At 36.1% G+C, this 22,293-nt stretch overlaps 1 protein-coding gene across 3 annotated transcripts in view; it reads right to left on the reverse strand.

Annotated features, from left to right (window-relative positions):
* The window catches only part of stxbp6 (syntaxin binding protein 6 (amisyn)), a 52,463-nt gene that overhangs the window by 1,616 nt on the left and 28,554 nt on the right, over positions 1-22,293 (reverse strand). For 2 of the 3 annotated variants that reach the window (XM_032547206.1, XM_032547208.1), the window contains 4 exons: positions 9,661-9,791; positions 9,265-9,430; positions 6,710-6,802; positions 1,352-1,509 (listed from right to left, as the gene is read on the reverse strand). In XM_032547206.1, the coding sequence (XP_032403097.1) occupies positions 1,352-1,509; positions 6,710-6,802; positions 9,265-9,430; positions 9,661-9,791 (548 nt within the window). The remainder of the gene's footprint in view (positions 1-1,351; positions 1,510-6,709; positions 6,803-9,264; positions 9,431-9,660; positions 9,792-22,293) is intronic. The other variant, XM_032547209.1, reaches the window with a different exon arrangement.

The raw sequence follows: 22,293 nt of genomic DNA on the forward strand, positions 1-22,293 counted from the left end.
AGACAACAGATGGAGCATGAAGCTTTGTGATGTGACGAGAACTGAATTCTACTGATCGATCCAGTGGGGGCAGCAGAGCATCACAGACAAATTAGTACTTTTGATTAAAACTGAGCGGTGTAGTTAAAACTGTCTGTAGCCACAAAGTGAGCTGCAGAAATGAGACTGCAGAAATAGACCAGGAGGAAAAAAAGTCAAGGTGACCTGCTCGCAGTACTGCAGATGTTTTCTTTTGTTTCTTTTTGTTGCAATTTCTAAGATTCACAGAATGAACAGGTAGCCCTAAAACAACAAAGAAGTCTAAAATGCATGTATATGCCAATATTATTTAAAAAATATTATAATAATAATGATGTTGCTTACTAATAAAATATAACAACAAAGATTTAATTACTTGTAGAATTTAGTGCTATGGTGCATTTATTTTCTTCATAGCAATGCCTACTATAATATATTTTCAGACCACCCAAGCCAAAAAGGCAAATTTGAATGAAAGATCTAGACAGGTTTCCTTGCTTGAGTTTGCATTAATCTCTCATCTGTCAATCAAATTAATACAGTTTACAAAATTAGCTTAAGTAAATTAAATCTGCTTTCCCTGCTCAAAACTCAGAAAACTCAAAGGTTTCACACTGTATCCAGTAAAAACAGCATATGTTTTAGTAAAAGTAAAAAGTGCAACCCATATAAGCTTTGAGGCAAATTGGATCAAGCGGGATGAGAAATGGCAGCAAATGAGTCATTCACTGTGGGGTTTATGTAGTAATTTTCTCTGGAAAAGTAACAAAGCCATAGCATTTCTCTCTGCTTGTCAAACTTTCTGCATCTCATCGCTGCAGGGAATCTCATCTGTGAGCAGCAAGAGGGTCAAGCAAGCTTTTGTAATTTACACTCAATCATTGTACCATGCCTTTTATGATGCATAATTTAAAACTGGCCATGCGTTTATTCTGAAAGTTAACAGCAACTTGTTTTTGTGTGCTCTTTTTTAGGGAATACTTGATTTTACATTTAATCTGCAAATCTTAGGTGTGTGATTTACACAGTACTATAATATGGATATCGATTTTTTCTTTAGGTATTCATCTTGTTTTCCAGTTAAGCAGCAAGCTGGTAATTCTTTATGAGAAATGAGAAAGCAAGAAAATAGTAAAAAGGAACTATATTGTATTCACTGTGCAGAAATCATTACTGCTAATAGTTTCATCACAGTAAAGCATAACTTACAACAATCCTCCAATAGAGATATTTTTAGCTAAACTAACAATGACAAACTGCTATGTTCACATCGAAGAAGGGAACGAGCACCTAGAATTTTTTAAAGCATTAATAAGCGTCTAGTTTGACTCACCTTGTGTGCTGTGACAGCAAACTGTTCAGCACTGTTCATCATGTCTGCAGTCCTCTCCTCTGCCCGACCTAATCGCTCACCGCGCTCATTCAGAGCCTGGCTGGCCTTCTGTACAGCACTGGTCACACTGTCTGCAGCTGAGTGTAGTATACTGTTACCTGCAGAAAAGGGTAGCAGCAAAGTCGTGAAACAGGGAGACCAACAAGAGGCAGGAAGTGAGGCAAAACAAAGTGGAGCAAAGAGAAAAGAAGGGGGAGAAGAAACTTTGGTTACTTTGGTAAAGAGACAAAACCTGTGGCATTACATGTGGTGCAATCAGCACCCCTGACCAATAGTGTTAATGATGCCAGACAAAGTAATCAAAAAACAAAATGGTCTCCAGCTGGTGCAAAGTGGGCGGGTGGCTAATGAGTTTTCTTCAGAGCTGATTTTATTCACAGTAATATCAGAAAAAGTCTGGAGTCCTGTCATGCGTAAAAAAAACTCGGAAGACTCTGCAGTTGTCAGGTGTGTCAGAGGTGGGCTGAGTGGCATGGTGTGGAAACAACCATCTCATCTAGAATATAAACGAGAAAAATAAGATGACTGCAGATTTCAGGGGAAACGGGAAAATCTAAAACACTATTTCCTTCAATGGAAACAAAACAGGAGGTGGCTGAGAAGTAAGAATATTTTAATGTTCACACAAAAGTGAAGTTGCATAAAATAAGAGACAGAGCAGACTGTACTTTCTGAGTATGCATAGTTCCTTCAGCATTTGCTGCATTTCCTGCTTTTTTGAGAGAGTATAGTTTCTTCTGCCATCACCTCTTGTGATGCTAGCTCTGTGTTAGGGACTGCTCTAAAGCCTCTAGAAATGACACTTAATAAAAGGAAGAACATAATGGGCATTCTAGAGCACCATCTTTACAATACAACAAATTGTTTACTGTCAGGGTCTCCACAAACTCTGCAAAAGAGACCCCTACAGAGGATTATTCTATTCCACTGCTATCATCATCTTCAGTGACTGTATGAATTAACTTAGACCAAGTTATGACATTTAATTTACCACTGGGAATCTTTTACTGAAATCAGTTGAAGCTTGTTTCAGTCACTTGTTTCTGGGATCTTCTGCTTTCGGTCCTGATCCATAGCTTGTGATCATGGGTGAGAATAAATACCAGCAAACTGAGAGCTTCACTTTTGGCTCAGCTCTTTCGTAACAATGGGAGTCCAAAGAAGTGCCTATGTTACTTTTGACGAGGCTCCAGTCCTACTGTCCATCTCCTGCATCATCCTGCCATCACTCATGAACAGGATATGAGCTCCTCCACTTCAGACAGACTGACCAAAAACCCAGAGTGGACAGTCTACCTTAACAACCATGAGGTGACCACTGACTCATCCCGCTCTCTTCAGCTTTGGATGTAAAGTTTTACCATGTACACTGCAGGCCGTGGCTTTATGAGTGCCACATAATGTGCCACATAATGTGAAAAAGATGAGGTTCTCCATGACTTTTCTTTGAGTGCCTGTCCATGAACACGAGAAATAGGATCAATGACAAGGGGCAGTCAGTCTAGCCTGTACTGTGAACAAGCTCAATAATGACTCAATAATCCCAAAGCACCTGCCACAAAATGCATCAGCAGACCCGATCCATAAGCTGGACAACAAAACTAATACAATCGTCTGCTTCTTTTGACAATTTCTAAGAGTGCAAAAGAAGGGTTTGCCACTTCCTTTATTTAATTTTGAACTTCTTGAGCAAAACATTTATTACTCTATTTTCTAATTTAAAGCATGGTAGAGAACAGCTGGCCTCCTGGGCTGCCCTGGAAACCCACTGGTGGATATAAAGACAGAACAAAGATAACTTCAGATAACTTCGTCAGCCCTGCGGATGTTTCCTTGGATGAGGCATTCATCTCTTACATGATGGGAGTTCTGCTAGATCTGTACCTAAGGACACCTTGACAGTTCAGAAAAAACAAAACAAACAAAAAAAACCCATCTGAAACGTTTTTAGGTTGTGACCTACACATACATTTGGTGGCTCACAAGAAGATATGCATATAATGGCAGAGGAGAAACTGAGTGCATTTGGAAACTGACAACCTGAATTCTATCATTTCCTACATGAAACTCCAATATAGTAAGTGTATGTCCCTTGACAGATACGGTGAGTGACAGATAATTGGGACGGCTCCACTGGACTGCACTGGACTATATGACAGCCCAAAAGAAGACTGCGAGGCCACCTGGTAGCCCTTCAGAATTAGTTACTTTGATAGAACAAGATCTGCAGACACGGATGGGGTATATATTTACATTAATGCTCATAGAAAATGAAGACACAGACACAAAATAATATCCATTGCTCAATTTTGCAAAAGTAAACTTTCCGTTATAGGTTTTGAGTTATTCATAAAAAGTTGCAGACCTTTTACACCTTTATCACAGATTTTTCTTAATTCCCTTCCTCCTCCTCGTCCAGGGGAGCCCAGGGAGTCGTGCTCCCTTCACCCGCTGTAAAACCCCCGCACTCATCTCCTCGCACTAAAAAGAACATCTCCATTTACTTGTCTGCCTACCATTTTCTTTTCTCTGGAGCTTTCCCTGCTCTATTCACAGAAATCAGTGGCAGGCTGTTGCACCGGCTCCCCCAAGTGTACTGTAGAATGTAATTAGAGAAATGCTGGGTGGGGAGGCTGTGGAACGGTTTCAGAGGAGGGAAGGGAGTTGGAACATAGCAAGTCAAAATAGATGTGAAGGAGCAGAGTGTGTTATGTGGTGCAGTTCCTGTGATTCAAACCGAATGCTGACATCTCATCTTACAGTGAAATAGGACTAGTGATCAATACATTCACATTAAATAGTAACAGCTGTAGGACTCCAGAGGCTAAAACTCACAACTGTTTTGTTTCAGGCAAATGATTTTTCTCCCATCTGGTCAAGTATGTTGAACAAAAAATATGTAGAAAGTTGTTGCAAAGCTTTTGTAAACCAATGGTTTCTCTATCCATGACCCAGATCTCTAAACAATGAGCAGTCTATTTTGTATCATAATCTAACATTTTTTGGGCAGCAGAGGCTCAACAAACAGAGAAGATGTTTTTTGGGGGGAAAAAAGCTCTTCCAGAATCCAGAAGCTTTCAACAAAGATAAACAAAACCAGGAAGTTGGATAGTGGATTCCAAGACAAGAGTCTGAGCTCCTGTGATACTCAGAAAATGATCTGATGGTTATCAATGGAAACCTCAAACTGACAGCTGAGCCACATTTCCTGAGGCATTTATGAGATTTATATTGTTAACTCTAAAAACAAACATTGTTACATAAAAGAGATCATGGAAGAATACACACTGCAGTGTATTTCATTATGGAAGTGAATCGGAGCATATGAGTAGTGAGATTTAGTACACTCCAAGTAAGATTTTAATTATCTTATACCAGGTATAGAACAGATTATTTAATCTCTAGAACTGAAAGTTAGTGTGCTGTCTTGTTTTCATCACAATAGCCCACTCTTTAGTCTGGGGTTAAAAAAAAAAAAAAAAGATCTCCACCACATGATCTTTAGCCTGAACAAAGAAGATCCTATTTCCTGCTTTGTGTGAAATTTTCAGGCTTAGCAAAATAAATATTAATGAACATATCCAACCAAAAATGAAGTCAAATTTATCTCTGCGTTGAATAGTTATGTAGCGGAGTAAGACGTAGACTATTTCACTAGGAAAACTGCTGTTTTAATCTTCTAAATTGTGTAGAGAATAGAGAGGGAGAGAGAAAAACAGACATTACAGGAGCCTGTAGGTACATGCTGCTGCAGTAACCTCCTGCAGTTTAATTAATGCAAATTCTGACAGTACCAACAGCAGCATAATGAAAGTGTTGGAAAGGTTCAAACATTGAGGAGAATCTCCCCAAGCTACACCCTGTTCCACTCCAAGTAAATTTGATTCCAATTGTTTTTGTCCATGATCCTCCTGAAGTTTTTTTTCATCAAAGTAAATTCACTGTCTTTTAGGAGTCCTATTTAATTCTTGTTTTTAATCAAGCACAAAATATTCCTCTAATCTCAGAATCTGTGTATTTTCTAAGGCATTTTCTGCAACACTTCATCCAGACTTTGCATATATCAAAGGATAATTTTTTTCTTGTTTGTTTTTGTTTAATCAAAATGGGTTTCTCTTGTGAATGACACAAACCGTATAAACAAAGGTTAAAAATAATATTCATAGACTTTCGATGCATTCAAACAATATATTACCAAGATTTTAACATTCTAGGTTGGAACTTATGTAATCAAGAAGTGGTGTTTGAAACTATTCTACTAAGTTAAGTAACATTCTGATCACACTTAAATGTCAGATCAAACAAAATATTAATAACCTACTTCCAGCCATAAATGATGATTTGATTTATTGAAGGAAACAAAAAGCTAACAGAAACAACCTTGGCCCTTTGTAAAAAAAAAAAAATTAAAATAATAAAAAGTTATCCACTAATGATTGAGAAGAGCATGAATAATGTTCAACATGTATAAAATGTAAAATGCTTAATTTATTTTCAACATTGTTTAATATTTTGAGAGACTTGTGTCTCATTTGATATCAGATAAACATAATCTCCTTAAATCTGAATCTTTCAAGAATTTGAATAATCTGAGCATTGATAAACAGGCTCTATAGTGTGTCTCCAAACAGCAGGTTTATGTAATGACACTTTCACACAATAATTTCCAAACAGGATAAATGTTTTGAGTGTTACAGGAAAAAGGACTGACACAATTTCTGTCATTAGTACCCCAACAAAGCATAAATCATAGTGTGAGACAATCTAAACAACAGTACAGAAAACAGCATTAGTGATGATGCAGACTGTAACTGTGTTGTCCTTGGACACCAGATCATGATTTACCTCTGAACAGCCTTTTATTAGTGAGTCTGCACAAAGTCTGACAGTGAAGGGTGAAGACAGTGAGTTCGTGGCTCGTAAACTTTGATTATCAGCATTTCAGTACTACATGCAAAGTGAAAGATGTCCTTGCACTTAAATGAAGCATTGAGCAAAAAAAAATGGCTGCAAGTGAACTAATCTGAGAACAAATCATAGTGGTTTTCTTTTTTTTTATTAGACATTTGTGCTTTTTCCCAGTTAGGTTGTCGTTTTCACTTAAACAGCAAATTTCCAAACATTACATTAAAACTCCTGTCTCATATCCTTCTTTTGATAGTAGACATTTCAAAAGTTAGTCTATCCAAAATGAACAATTAGGATTCTTCTTTTTTCATATCTGTAAAATTATTTATGAAACCGGGAAGTCAACATATTGTTATTAGTAGATACGTATTTTTGTTTTGCAGTGCTTACCTTGTTTTTGAGGAGGACCACGATGTGGCACTAAGTCTGTCCTCATTCTGTTGAAATAGACCTTGCAGTGGTAAATGACTGTATCTAAGCCTTCTGCGATGAGGAGACATCAGCCAGAAACAAGTTTGATTTGAATTACAATTTGTTACTTTTAAATTAGTTCTAGTATTATTGTCATTAAGTTAAGGGTAAATAACTTAGAAGTTTAGTTCTCCATTAATGCCATGCAATTACATAAAAGTAGTTATGTAGTTAAGGAAAACCACTCCAACTGATTTCAAAATATGTTTTGATGATAAATTGTAAATAAATTTAAGCTTCTCTGAGCATGTCACATATCCAGTGGTTTGTAACTTATAATGAAGTCCAAGTTATTTACAATAACCATTGAGGTGAGACCAAAATATTTTTAATACATATATAATTGTAGATTCTGCCAGCACACCAGTCCAAATATGTTTCCACTGTATAAGTAGATTCCACTGAAAGAATATTAATCAAATCTTACCATGGCTATTTGTTTGGTCATGGGCAGATTTTATAGTCTTCATATTTTGTGCTGCATACTGTAAATCTGGTATACTCTTGTTTTCGCTGTGTGGCACTACAATAAAGCAATTAGATATCTTAGGCTGGTTACCATTGCTGAGGGACAATAAAATGTCTTTGTTCCCTGCTAGAATATAAAACCTTTGATGACATCTTTATAGGCTGGATAAAATAGACATCCACAGATCAGTAGAAGTACACAGAGAAACTGGCCACAAAGACACTTACAATTTTACAGTGATGTCTCAAACAATGCCATAATATTGACTTTGCTTCTTACATAAATAACTAATGGCATCACAACTGGAAAAATATTTTGAATGGTGATCTTTTTTATAAATTAGTTTGCAAAAAGAAATTGGAATCAGACCGAATCTGAATCAAGTTAAACTGTGTTAAATCAATTCTTCTTTCTTAAATAGTGAAGGAATGTTTTTCTTGCACTAATTAGCATTACTTTCCACTCAATTTAGTTACATTTAATAGTATTTATGCTATTTCTAAGATTATAAATGCCTGTCATTCCATGTGTTTCTGCAGATAGAGCCCATCCACAGTTAGGGTCCCACACCTGAGCAGCGTCATGATTTTTGTTTTGCACTGGTGTGAGACTTAAACTGGAGTAGACAGAACTGGCAGCAGTCTGGGATTCTCCCCATTCTTCTTGTCATTTGAGTGATTTATAGACATCTCCACTATCAGTCATGCTAAACAGATCCAGAGAAAGCAGAGCTGCTAATCATTGACAGATTAGCAGTTAAAGATTGGATTTACTGTTTGACGTCTGCCAAGAAGCAAGCTTGGTGCACAGATTATTATTTTTTAAATAAGACAATTGTAAATAATATTTTGAAAATGATCATTTTCAAATGTACTGGTGGTAGAGCAACTTTGCTCAACATGTTTCTTTAAAAAGCATTAAACAGTTTTTGCTCTTTGGGAAACTGCTACTTCCCCACCTACACATACAGATTTCACACTATGAACTATGGTCATCTGAAAAATGTTAAATATGGACATGGTCATGAATGTAGGAGGGAGGTCAAAGCAATGTAGAGGAAGGTTGGGAAGATATGGCAGCTTTATCATCAATGAATAGATAGTCAGTTCCCACACACACTGACAAACACAAAAAAACAGTAAGTAGATGAGTGACGACAGCTTCAACATCTCACCTCACTGCAATGCAGTGCATATTAAATAATTTCTTAACAGCAGAAGAAATGCCGCAAACCTCTCTCATAACTGACTCCTGTATCTGTGGAGCTTGTAGGAAGGTTTTGGACATTCAGTTCTCAACAAGTTATTTTTATGAATAGGGCAAACTGACTGACGTTCTGAGATGGGAATTGAGGATAATCAGATTGATATCTGATTTTTTTTAAAAAAGAGAATTATATTAAAAACACCATTATCACATTAACAACAGCGTGTTTAACATGAGTGTAACAATTAACACCAAGATATGTTAAAATGGCTTTAATGCATCTTTACTTACTAAGCAATACTCAAAAGAGACATTATTTTAATTTGTTTCTCTGGTTTCTTTAATTTAGTATCAGTATGAGAAAGCAAGAAGCAGTCATGTCAAACAGTGTAATTTTACATTAAGAAGAGGAATGCTGCATCAAAAAAGTATTTTATAAATGCCGTCTTTAATGATGGAACTGACTGACTGTTATGACGGAAATTAAATGTTAAAATTTTAAGTATTAAAGGATGTGTTTGTGCTGTAAAACCACCTTAACCTTGAAAAATGCATTTAGTCAAAGATGACCTATTACTTCGCCTTCCTCTTTTGACAAAGTATCAACTGAGCACACAACAGATGCTGTATACAAGTAATAAGCATACATTTTCATACACACCAGGTGCTGGCTGTCATCATACATAATAGGATTCTGGCTTACAGCACAGGGTTACATCCGTGAATCTGTCACAATACACAGATTCATGGCTTTGACTAGAGTTTAAAAATTAGTATTTTTACTTTGGAAATATCTTACCACCAAGCAGCTTTGACTGACAGTTGATGAACTCGGGTTTCCGTGCTGAGCAGTAGCGTTGGCAGGTGTGATGCAGAATTTGGATGAAGGTGCACTTCTCTCCTGCTGAACTGGCAACCCACTGGTCCAAACCATTGTCAAACATCAGGTCCAATTCTGGACAATCCTTCGAGTAAACAAGTAAACCGTTATAGGTTTGACATTAGAGAGTGTAGTTGTTGAAAAAACAAGTAAGTAAAACAAAAACAAATTAAAACATTTTAAATTATTACACATAGCCACTAATACCCTCAGTTTGCTTCAGGCTGTACAGACCTAGCGAAAGGTAAAGCTCAAGTATGAAGTTTTATGTTTATGTAAAAGGCTTTATTTGTTGGTGGTGTTGTAAATACGTACTTTGTTGGAGTCGATGCCATTAACCTGCCGTAGTTGATCAATTGTCCACTGTGACCTTTTGACAAAGGCAGATGATCCTTGGAACTGCTTCACTTTAGTGAGGGATACATGGGACGGTTTCTTGTTTGTCACTGTGGAAACAAAAGTTAAAAAAGAATAACTATGTATTAAAGATACAACAACTAGCAACCAAAAATCGAGAACAATAACCAAATAAAATATCTATACTTGACAAAATTATACAGCAGAGATTCCACCATTTTAAAAAATCAGGGAAAAAACTAAGGGGTTACTACAATACTGGAGTTAAAGTTGTGTTGAACAGTTAGCTACATGTGCCATTTACATAATGTGTGAGCTGGAAAGTTCATAAAAATTATTTCTTTTTTTTTTTGACATGTTCAAATGATCTGTGTCAGCTTGGCTTATCTGGTAATCACATTCTGTATCCTGCATTGCCAAATACATTGGAAAGCAATGCAGAACAGTTATTTGCCTATAATACACTCTTATGTTTTTTAAATTAAAGACAGATCTACAATAAAGCTAAGGTGGTAAGAATGAAATTAATAAAACAAATAAAATCCAAGAAAAAACTTCTAGTGAGTTGTGTATAACTTAAAAAAGTATAACAAACTGCAAATCCAAAAAGCAAATTTTACAAGTCAAAGGAAGGAAGACAAAACATCAGGACAGACACGTCAAGAAATATAGTTTGAAAACAAAGGACATAAAACAGAAAGTATAGCAGAAGTAGGAATCACCAGGAAGAGAGTATGGCTGACAGAAAAAGATGACAACTAAACATCATTAAGACATAGGAAATCTACCAAGCAGTGATCTTAAGGGAAGCACTAATGGACTGGATAACTGCATGCCAGGATCACATATCTGAATTTGACTGTGAGACCTTACAGAAATTTTGTTTGGCACAGTCCAAATAAATCATACCATTTACAGTATCCCATTCTCTCTCAAAACTAAAGTATATTCTAAAGGAGGTAAAGTATTTCAACCTTTTTTACATCTAACTTGCTTGTTGAAGGTATTCTTGTTTATTTCCCTATGAGTAAGAAAGTGGTAAGCGTGAAGTATATTATAGAATGAAAAATATTAAATACATCATTCAGCTTAAAGCAAAACAAGAGATCATTAACAATGAACAACTCACTTTAACCTTACAACAACAGCCTGATTTATTAGTCTGATCAAACATTCTACAGTGAACTTACTTACAGGATGCTGCACATTAACTTTCTCTACTCCAGCTTTGTACATCATTTCCACACACAGATAATAAGTTTATTAATTCAATTCCAATAATTTAAATTCAGCAGGGTCAAGAATGCATGAAAAGTATCTCTCGAGGACCGGACTAGGCCACACCTGCTCTGCTGTACAGAAAAGTCGTTTTTTGCAATAATTTGATTGCTTTAATTTGGTACGTGTTGATGTTTTCACCCCGGACCAGGAACAAGACATGTGTAATTGTGTTATCTCTGACACAAGGTGATGGTTTTCTGCTGTTTCTCATCATAACATCAAAAAATAAATAAAACATCACTAACAGCTGTCGGATATTATTTATTTTTCCTCTAGCTACAACTCAATTCACTCAGGGTGCACTGCACCCATATTGAGGAATGTTTTACAAAGGTAGGGCTGAAAGAAACTCCTACAGCTCAAGAGATGTATGGTTATGTTCAGAGTATCCGTTTTGACAGCTGCAGTTTATACTGGAGGTACAGTGGGTGGAAGGAAACGGGCATACAAACACACCGACAGACAGAATTATAGAAGCAATCACTCACTGCTTCCTCATTCAAACAGTTGCAGCGAAGACGGAGAAATGAAGTCAATAATCAGTGATCCTGGCGGTGGTGACACTGATGACTAATAGCTTTAGGAATGAGAAGATTTTATAAAGATGTTGATAGTAGGGTGCAATCAACCACTGGGTTGAAGGACAGAAGACCATCTACTGTCTACAATCTGCCACTGGAATGATAATATGTCTCCAAGAAACAAAAAAATAATCCATGATTATTTTTTTGGCTGAAGAATGTAGTTTGGCTACATTCTTCAGCCAAACTGGTTTAACAGAAATTGCGATATTTTATTTCATAAGTAACAAACTGATAGCTGAAATCTATCTAAATTTATCAAGTAAAATTTGATATGAACAAGAAATGACTAGATTTCTTAAAAGGTATAACAATTTTCAATTCTGATAAAGGAGAAGGGTTTTATGGGAGAAAGCGGCCTTGGATTCACGTAAAGCACAAGGTTTTACGTTATCTGGAAATGCACAATTTAATTTAGGAACAAACATGGTAACCAAACTAGCTAATACCTGAAGTGAGTCATATTTTATTTCTCTCCAGATTAACTTTTATGTTAAGAGGTAAAAAAAAAATAAGGCCTCCAAACGTGGGTAGCGCTATCCTCTATGCCATCACAGCACACCCATAAACCTTAAATTTTAAAGATGGTAGAACAGTGAAAAACTTTGCAATGTGTCTTCTATTCATGTTCACATCTACTGTGAACTAAAGTAAACAGTCAATCACAACAGAGCAAAAGTACAGAATATGACACCCAAAGTGATTGGATGTTGTTTTTCACTATTGTCTTGTCTCGGCAGGGATAATTTTCAGCAGCAGGTTTGACTGACGTCCTGGACCAGCGGCATTTTTTAAACCTTTCAAAACAAACAGAATTACTCCAAATATGAGAAAAACTGTGTCAACCATACTTCATAAAAAATGTGAGACTCCTATTAAACCAATCTGTGTAATCTGCACATTTTTTAAGCAAATCACAATCAGTCAAACTACTTTGTGGCTTTTAGTCTTTTTTAAATAAGTAATGACATTCTATAAAGACCAGATCACCGAACTGCATCAGCGGATCTGTGAAAGACAAAACGTCTCAAGGCCACGGAGTCAAACTGTTGACACATCAACACAAACGTCTTAATGAAGCTGCCAGACACCTCTGAGGCTCTCGAATCAATTTCATATTCAGCTGTTCACTGCCTTCTTGTCAGAGTATCTCCCTTGAATATTAACACAATTACTGAAAGTTCTAAGGCTTGGCTTTATTGAAATAGCAATCAAGCAAGAAGAAAATGTTCAGCCAAGCTCTACAAAAATGTAACTTCCGAGTTACTCTGATGGCAAATTGAGATAAATTGATGCTGTTAGTGTGAAAAAAAAATTCTGGAAACAATATTATACTAGAAAATTTCTGAAGAAATTTAAACAGAGCCTGCCAAAGTGTGCCTGTTGGCTGGAACCCATCGTTCTGGTGCTAAAAAAATTAGCATCAATGTGAAAGTAAGCTACAATGTACTCTATAGCATGTGGAGAGTCACAACATATGGATCAACATGGACTTACTCCATTCAGTATGTTAAAATTAGTGTATAAGCTAAAATTATACAAAATGCTAATGTTAGCCCAAATGCTGCCAGTGGCATGTTGTCTTACATTGGCTTCCTCCAGTCAATGCATGGCTAAAAAAATAAACAACATAGCTTCAAAGCTTATTTTAGGGAAAAGGCTACTGATAATGTGGGCAGTGCATAAGATTTCCTATGTTCTGTTGGTAAATTTTGCAGAAAAGTAAGAATGTGTTTTTGTCATTGGTGGTGAATATATCATAAAACAGACATTCAACGCAAATGTGAAAATCTGATTCATGGCAGTTTGTTACCAGAAAAAAAACATTCATCTTTTAACACCAAATTAATAACAAGTTTATAAAACACATGCTTTTTTGAAGTACTGCTTAGACACAAGAAATTTACAATTGGTAAATTTTGCAAAAGTAAAAATCTGATGTTTACTTCATAGCACTTGGTTACCAGAAAACATGCTCATCTCAGCAAACCCAATATCACTGTGGTTGACAGCCTCAAGTCTTGTGGCTCATCCAGTTTGCAAACTTTACTGTTGACACAGCCCTCCTGTAGAAAGAAGAGGCTTCTTCTGTGACCCTCTTAAAAAAAACTACACCTGTTTAGATCCTTTGTAACACTATAATGACCTTAAACCTTCAATTTGCTGTGGGCTGTTATCCAATTTGAAAATTAGATTTAAATACATTTACAAACGGTTAAAAACCAGATTATTTTCATCCCAATACATAAGATACTGGATTTGAAAATGGGAGTACTTTATTTTAACGTGATTGCATGCTTCTCTTTTAAAACCTGACTAATACCAACATTTACTATGATGCACCTGTTATTGGTTTATTACAATAACATATGAGTAAAGGATCAAGGATAAATACAGAATGAAAAAGAAGGAAAACTGAAACTCAAAATGACTGAAAGGCAGCCAAACATATTGTTCCTATGTGGGCTGGCTGTCCAAGAAAGGCTATGTTGGTGTTCCTTTCTTCCCTCTTCTCATACTCTCATGGTGACACACACGCAAATCCTGCACCGAATTATCTCTTGTTATTCTTTACTGTGTGTGAGCGCTGCAGCTGAAAGGGAAACATGTACAGTGCCTTTACAGACTGCAGACATCATAGAGGAAACGTTCCCTGGATCAGCTAACGCTCAAGAAATTATTATCACAGTTGTGGTTGTGAAGATAGAATTGAGAGATATCAGATGAAATTGACACCATGAAGGCAAATTCTGCTTGAAGGACCACCTAGGTGGGAAATAATTAAAAAGACCCTCATATGCTTGCATAGTACCACCAAATACTGTTTTATGTGTTGTGATCGTTTATTTAACACCTCTATCAATGGCAATTCATACATTGATAGTTACACCTTAACTGGAAAGAAAACAAAACAATGGTCATTATAGATGCACAGAGAAATCTGTTTGTAAACAGAATCAGCAGATTTTATATTTGACCAATCCTAATTTGTAACTTCGATCAGTGAGCACACAATGCATAAGTGCTACTGGATTTCTCTGATAACACTCTTAGGTATGGAAGTTGGGAGAGAGTGAAAGCTAATTCTTCTATAGTAATCTTTTAATTTTACAAACATGTTTCTTCCCACTGGGAGTAATATTACTCTTTTGAGGAGGCCCAGTAAGAGTCTTGATACAATTCTGATTGGTAATCTATGGGAGACGCTCAAAATTTGGGTAATGGCAAAAAGGCCTTCCTATTCAAGACTTGCAGCACATCGCAAAATATAATGTTAAAAAAATTGGTCAACATTATGGGAAAAGCTTGATGCTGCTCTGCCATTTCAGAATTTTCCATAGATTTTTGATAAAGAAATAATTTTAGACATGCAATTTTAATAAAAAATAAATAAAACAAAGATGCCTTTGTCTCATAATAGTAAAGCATGGTTATGAGACATACCATAAATAAAACTGCTGCTGATTGGTTGCTTGGCCAAGAGTCACCCAAGAAGGTAAAATTCAAAAGTTAATTGAAGGCACATTTGCCTCTTCAAGTTACGCAAAAGTCATGTTCGCACAAACATTTTTCTGTGTCATCTTATCATTTGTGGTTAAAGGTCAAGAATACCTTGTTAGATCACTGGGAAAAGATGAAACTATTTCCTGAAAGCAACCCCTACTGCAGGTAGATGTCTTCAGGACCTCTTGCAAAAAAAAAGAAAGAAAATCAAGCCACTTCCTTTAACAGCAGATCTGTTCTTCACTCCATCATTGAATAAATGCAGTCACCATGGTAATCTCATTTGAGTGGGACAAAAACACATACAGAGAAGCAGACAGTTATGAAAGGACAGCAACTTATAAGGGCCAAGGCCAAGTTTGACGCATTAAAATCCATTTACATATCATTATGAAAGCTGTAGGAACTAATGGAAGCTAAGTGCTCCACAGCAAAGAAATGTTCTGGTGTTTGGCTTGACGAGAAGACCTCATCTCATTATGAAATATAAATGTTATCAATGGATAGATCACAAATCCATTATCATGCTTGTGCACCAAATAAATCTGAAAACATGTTTTTGAATTTCCTCAAGTTGGTATAATACAGCACAGCAAGAAATCAAATCTTGTGATTTCTTGCTGTTTTTAATTCATTTTGCAAAGGCTGAGAAACCATTATTTTCAGAGAAAAGGTTGGCATTGCAACGAACCATAGCACATGCTAGGCTTGCAATCAGCACTCTAAAACAAAGGTCTTTGTAGTCCATTCATGGGATGGAAAACACTGAAACTGTTGTGTTTGTGGAGTTTGGTAGGCAGGATGGTTACCATGCAGTGGCAAGGCACCAATTGAATACTGGAGGACATTTGTCATCGTCAACAACAACCGCAGGACAGATCCCAGAAAAGAAACACCACTGACTTAGAACAGCGACCAACTAGAGATGGACCAAGAAATTGACTGGTGAACAAAGAAAATAATCCAAATGTGGCCACCCTTGACTCATGAGTCAAGACATGAGTACCAAATAGAAAAAAACTCAAGTTTTCCATTTGTAGTATTGCAAATAAACAAATGTAGTCAGAGGAAGTTCAGAAACTGAAGACAATATTGAAAAAACAGAGAAATTATATTTTCTATAATATCTTGAGACATGTCTGTTTTTACAGCCTGGTTCATTCAGGCTGCAACAAAGTGAGAGAAAGTAAGGCTCCATCGGACAATAGGGAGACATAACAGAAGACAGTAATGTCACTCTGTTTTTTCCTTTCAAGTTTTCAACCCCTGTGCATTATAAAACATTTGTAATCTGGAAGTGTAGGCAGCCTTTTGAAAATCTCCAGAGGGAAGGGAAGGATTCACATTCTTTAGGGAACATACACAGAGACTACAGTCTACACTTAAAGCTAACCTTGCAAACAGTGTTAACTGCTAATATCCTACACAGAAAACAGTTTAAAATAACAACTCAATCATTTTGTTGACTCTTATACTCAAAGTAGCTTTGCTGATAATTAAATACAGTCAAGGCAGAAAGGGTTAGGGTAGGGTTAGATTAGCTCTAACACAACAGAAGTACACCTGCATGTGTAAAAGATTGCAAAGATGCTTCAGATAAATCTATAAACAGACAATGAATGGAGATATCCTCAAGAACATAGATAATTTAAATCAAATAAGATCAAATAAAAGGTTAAGAGCTTCACCTATGAAAATCAGATATTTCACATGACCTTTAGTATTCTAACATCTTTGACTTCAGAATGATTTTTAATAGCTTTTCTCAATACTACAACAGTAGGGAGGAAGATGAATAAAATCAGTTCCATATCAATGGATCGGGAAAGAGCAAAGCAGTTGACCAGGCAACAAACCTATAGAAAAAGTCTTGGGATATATTTCATCAATGACATATTAAGGACACTGTGTCACACAACATTATACCTGTAGTTCAGCTCACCCACACCAAATGCTGTCCAAAACGATTAAATTAGATGATTAAAATATATGACATAAACAAAAACAACCCATAAAATAGAAACCTTGGTTGAGCTAATGATTTTTCTTTCAAGGGGACAGTAGTTTATATATATATAATTCATGGTTTATATATTTGGAAAATATATATTGTTTTTATTATTATTATTAAGTTTATAAACAGGTCCTGGCCAAAGCGGAAGCAACTGCAAACAAAAGTTTACATACTGTATTATACAAGAACAAACAAAGGCTCTGCCACAAATCAAATACTTTTTTCAATTAAACATTTTACTCAAAAAAAAAAAAACAGGAAACACTTTAATCATAAAAATATACATTATTATTGGCATATTCTGTTTTGGAAGTATACTGGTTTTTTTTATATTTTCCCTGACTGATGCCTATTTGGAGGCTGGACTAACATACTTTGCAGACTTTTTAATGTCAGGAGAGGATGGTGGAAAGAACAGGAAAAAAAAGCAGCATCACCTGCTGGGTATGAACATACACGATAGTTACAAAACACTCCGTCTTTTATGTTATCATTTAATAAAACTGGAAGGGAATAAAATAGCAAAAGAGGAAAGTGAAAAACAAAACAAAACAAGGTCAAGTCAGTTTATTTATGTGGGAAAACTTTGGCTTGTAAGAGACGACACAGATCAATAACACACAGTGTGCAGTATTGATCGGTGGAATGTGGACAAGTCAGCAACTCCACAGATCTGTGGAACCACCTGAGATTTAAACATGGAGCAATATATGAGAAAGTGCTACAAAAATTTACTTGAATTGATGGAATTATTTTCCCAGAATTTATATTAATATAACTTGGTCTTTTTATCATATGTTCTTACAATTATTTTTTTTTCATTTTTTATTTATTGTAATTTGTTTAAAGGATGCCCAGCTGCTTTTCATGTTTGTTTTTAAAATGCATATATATAGATGTCACAATACATGTCAGCTTAAAATAAAATGGTGCCATTTCTGAGGATAATGAAATCAGGGCGGATATTTCAGGAAGACATTGATCCCAAGCACACAGCCAAGGGAAGCCTCAGTTGGTCTCAGAGAAAGTAAATAAAGTGCTCCAGCCAATCACCTGATCTAAAATCAATAGAAAATCTATGGAAATAACTAAAGCCAGGATTTTACACAAGGGGCCCACAGCTCCTGTACTTTTTGATAAATGTGGCATGTTAGTTATGAAGAAAGAAGACAAAGAACATCATTTCTAATTGAGGATCTGATCTTGCCACAAACAAAGCTCATCTGAAGATACAAATTCTTTCTTAGTTTCAACAGCAAGACAAGACTTAATTAAGATGCAGAAATGGTTTTAGTTTTTGTTTTTTTATGACAAACAACAGCATTTTTTTGTGAGACAAAGATTATTACCAAAAAAAGCTAGGGAGATTGAAAACATACCATACAGTGCTGAAGAGCTCTAATAATAAGTGTTTCTCCAAGGGGAAATAAACTAGAGACTAGAACTGGATGGTTATGAAATTATGGGCTTCCGTTCACAAATATAACTTGAAATTGCACATGTGGTGTATATTTGTATCCAGAGTCCTAGAATCAATACTTTGAAGAAGCACCTAATGATGCGTATAACAACTGCAAGTCTTTGGGAGTAGGTCTTTAGCAACTTTGTACATGTAGAGATTGATGTGCAATTTTTAGATGAGTTAGATCAATTATTCTTTGAAAATTTGCTCTAACTCAGATTAGATGAAGAGGATTTGTGAACATAATTTTTCAAGCATTATAACAGATTCTTACTGGGAATTAGGTCTCACCTTTGACTGGGCAATTCTAAAATATTCAAATACATTGAGCTAAACCCTTTAAATATAGCTCTTAATGTAAGTTTGGGATTGGCATTCTGCTGCTTTTTGGTAGCCTTTATCAGGTTATCATACAGAACTTTTCTGCATTTAGTTCCATCCATCTTTTCCTCAATGCTTACCAACGCCAATGTCCCTGCTTAAGGAAAGCAGCCCCCCGGCAAGCTGTCATGGCCATTTTTCAGAGGGATGGTGTGTTCAGAGTGATGTGCAGTGTTAATTATCCACTTCACATAGTTCTATTTTCCTCTTATCTAACAAGAGGATGTGCTTGCACCCATGACCTGCTGTGTTCCTTGGTCTTGATGATCCGGTTTGCAAATCCTGTCTAAAATTTAATAGGGCTTAATGGAGCATCTGTATTCATACACAGAATAAATTATAAATAGATGGACATTATTCACTATTTTCTAAAGGCAACTGGCTGCACTGGGTTTTATTCAATGGCGTTAGAGTACAATGGGCTAGTTACAAAGGCATGTCAATTTATTATACGTTTACTTTTTAAAAATAATTGAAAACCATCCATCCTTTGTTTATAATCACAATTATGCAATACTTTATGTTGCTCAATCGCATAAAATCCAAATACATTGGATTTGTGGTTGTATGTACAAAACATACATAGAAACAGTGTCACTGAGGGGTACACATTGCTGCTCTGTCAGGATGATTCATAAACAGGATGGAAAAGTTTCACTTGTTCCCTGCCTGGGTTTCCATCTGGTCTTTCCATGAATTATGTCCCACATAGCAAGAAAACAGCTGGTGATCATAAGATTGATATTATACTGTAATGTATCTTCTCCTTTTTACTTCCTTGGCCTAAGGGGAAAAAAGAGACAGCTTTAACTATTTTACCAACCAACTCTTATTTTTTACAATCACCAATACAACTTACCTTTTCAGAATGTTAAGGATAATGTTTTTATTTCTTATGACTCAACATAAAAACTAAAGTACAATAAATTTCTAACAAAATGAAAATGTCTCATTTAAACTAGACTTCTCACTAATACACAGCATGTGCTGAAGCTTTGTCATGGAGCCTGCTAAGCCCTGCCCTTAATGTAAAATACCAGAGCACAGCCCACATAGGGCTTGCGGAGGCTCCCAATAGAGCCGCTGCAGTCGACTGTCACCAGGCCTGTTCAGTCAGGCAGACGCCTGGAGAGAGTGAGATGCCAAGTTGCCAGCCTATATCCTGTATAACCTTTATGGCCTTACAGAGGCTAAACTTTAAGATATCACATCACATAGAGTTGGCTTGTAACACCTGCAGCCAAACCCGGTGGATACTTCTCAGTTTTAGAAAATTTTAGTTTCCTAGCATTTTCATTTTCCACTTGAGTGGTCTCCATGTTGCCGCAGAGGTTCAACAACATCTGGTTCGAGGAAAATTAATGGATTTTTTTCTCAATCATTTCACAAAAGCTGTTGAAATGAACTTTATACCACTGAAAATGAGTTAACATAGACATGCATCTCACACAGCTGCAACACCTGCTTTTTCATACAGCTTGAAACACAAAACTCTTGATAATATTTGTCTTTGTACCAAAGGTTCTCTTGAAGACAGTTTAATTAAAAAAAAACTGAAATTATAAATAAAAATTAAAGATCAGAATTATGTGGACAAAATATCTGATCTATTTTTTTGTGAAGCTACTCATAAGTTAGTCCAATTCTAATTTTCAATTCTAAATAGAGTGGGACATGAGGCAGGGTAGAGAGACTACCAAAATATGGAAACTATTAGTCTGTGGCGCAGCAGTCCGGTTCCAATTTCTGATCTTGAGACCTTTGCTGTATATTTTCCCTCCTTCTCTCTCTACTCATTTATTGTGCCACTACTGTCAAAGACCAAAAGCTAAAAGAAATATACATCGCTCTACTGTGACTCTGACTTCTCTAATTCTGAGACACGAAACTGTTTCACACAATCAGTAGACAACCTGATTTTTGACTTTACAACAGGTCAGTTAACAGAGCAAATCCAACTAAAAATCAATTGATTCCTGTCACAAATCAACTGCTTGGTGAGTCTCATGACAAAAATGAAAATTTTACCAGATTACTAAGGAAAGGATGCAAGAGGATCCAAACCAGAATTAATAGTGCAGTGTTAAATCAGAAAAACAACTGCAGAAGAGGAAGCACAAAACTCTTGATAATAGTTTTATTATCAAACTAGCATTATGACCACGTTTCAGATATAAGTCTACACAATTAAAGTTGCAATTAATAAATCAGTTTCACAGCTTATAAAAGGCATTACATAACATGATTTACAGCACACTTGGATGGATCTGCATAGAATTATGAATAATGTACATATGTTTCAAGCTTAAATACTGTTGGAAATGTCTACCTCTTCAAGAAGAAGTCATTTTATATGACTGACACAATGATTAAAAATATTAGGCATTTATATCAAGCTTTGCCTCAACACATCTTCTTAAGGCATTTCTGTAAATGTAAAAGCATAGCTCAGAAATACATAATGTGAACATTCTCACAGTAAAGAGGCAGAGAGTTTTTCCCCACTTTTAACAACTGTAGTCACATTTTGTTAACACACCGAGAAGAAATTTGCTGTTTCAAGCACAAAGCGATTTTTCTGATTCTTTTATATATTAGGACTTGTATCTGAATTAACCTTATTTTGGATAGCAGACCTCACTGGACACCACAGATCTTCACTGGCTTTGAGCTCCATGATTGAATTGCCCAGCAGCAGGCCTAAGAGAGGTGTGAAGATGTAGGTGGGGAGCATATGGTGTTTTTTTGATATCCTGGTGAGAAATGAGCCAAGCAGTGACTTCCCTACAGAGAGTGTTGAAGACACAGAGAGGGACTCCAGCTGGTCCTCTGGGTGACCTTCATTACCACAATTAGCATGCATGCCAGTCATTGACACAATAAACTCCATTTAATGTTGCTCTGTAAGAATGGCCTGAGACAACAAAAGTGAAGAGCACAAGACAGTTGCCCAGTGAGAAGAAAAAAAAGTCAGCTTATGAAATGAGGTGATCAAACTAAGGATCTATGTATTATTAATGCACAAGTAATAAGGTCTGGTTCACATATTAGTATATGACTAACAGCCTTACAATACTGTTGACTATTATATTGTATATCCTAGAGGGTATAATGCAGCAAGCAGCAGCAAAGCAGACAGAAATGGCAGAAAATACAACATTCTTCTGTCATTAATTTGAGAGACAGGCATCCATATTTATTGCCACATGCCTCGGCTTTCATGGGGTGAGTCATTGAGGTCCTCAAGTGTGCAGGTCAAGAGAACATAAAACCCCCTTTCAAACCAAGATGGCTGAACTGTATGGTCTTTTTAGTGTTGTAACGAAATGAGTTTCTACAGTAAACATTGCAAAGGGCAGTCGTATAAA

Source organism: Xiphophorus hellerii, chromosome 19 (assembly GCF_003331165.1).
Source record: "Xiphophorus hellerii strain 12219 chromosome 19, Xiphophorus_hellerii-4.1, whole genome shotgun sequence".
NCBI lineage: Eukaryota > Metazoa > Chordata > Actinopteri > Cyprinodontiformes > Poeciliidae > Xiphophorus > Xiphophorus hellerii.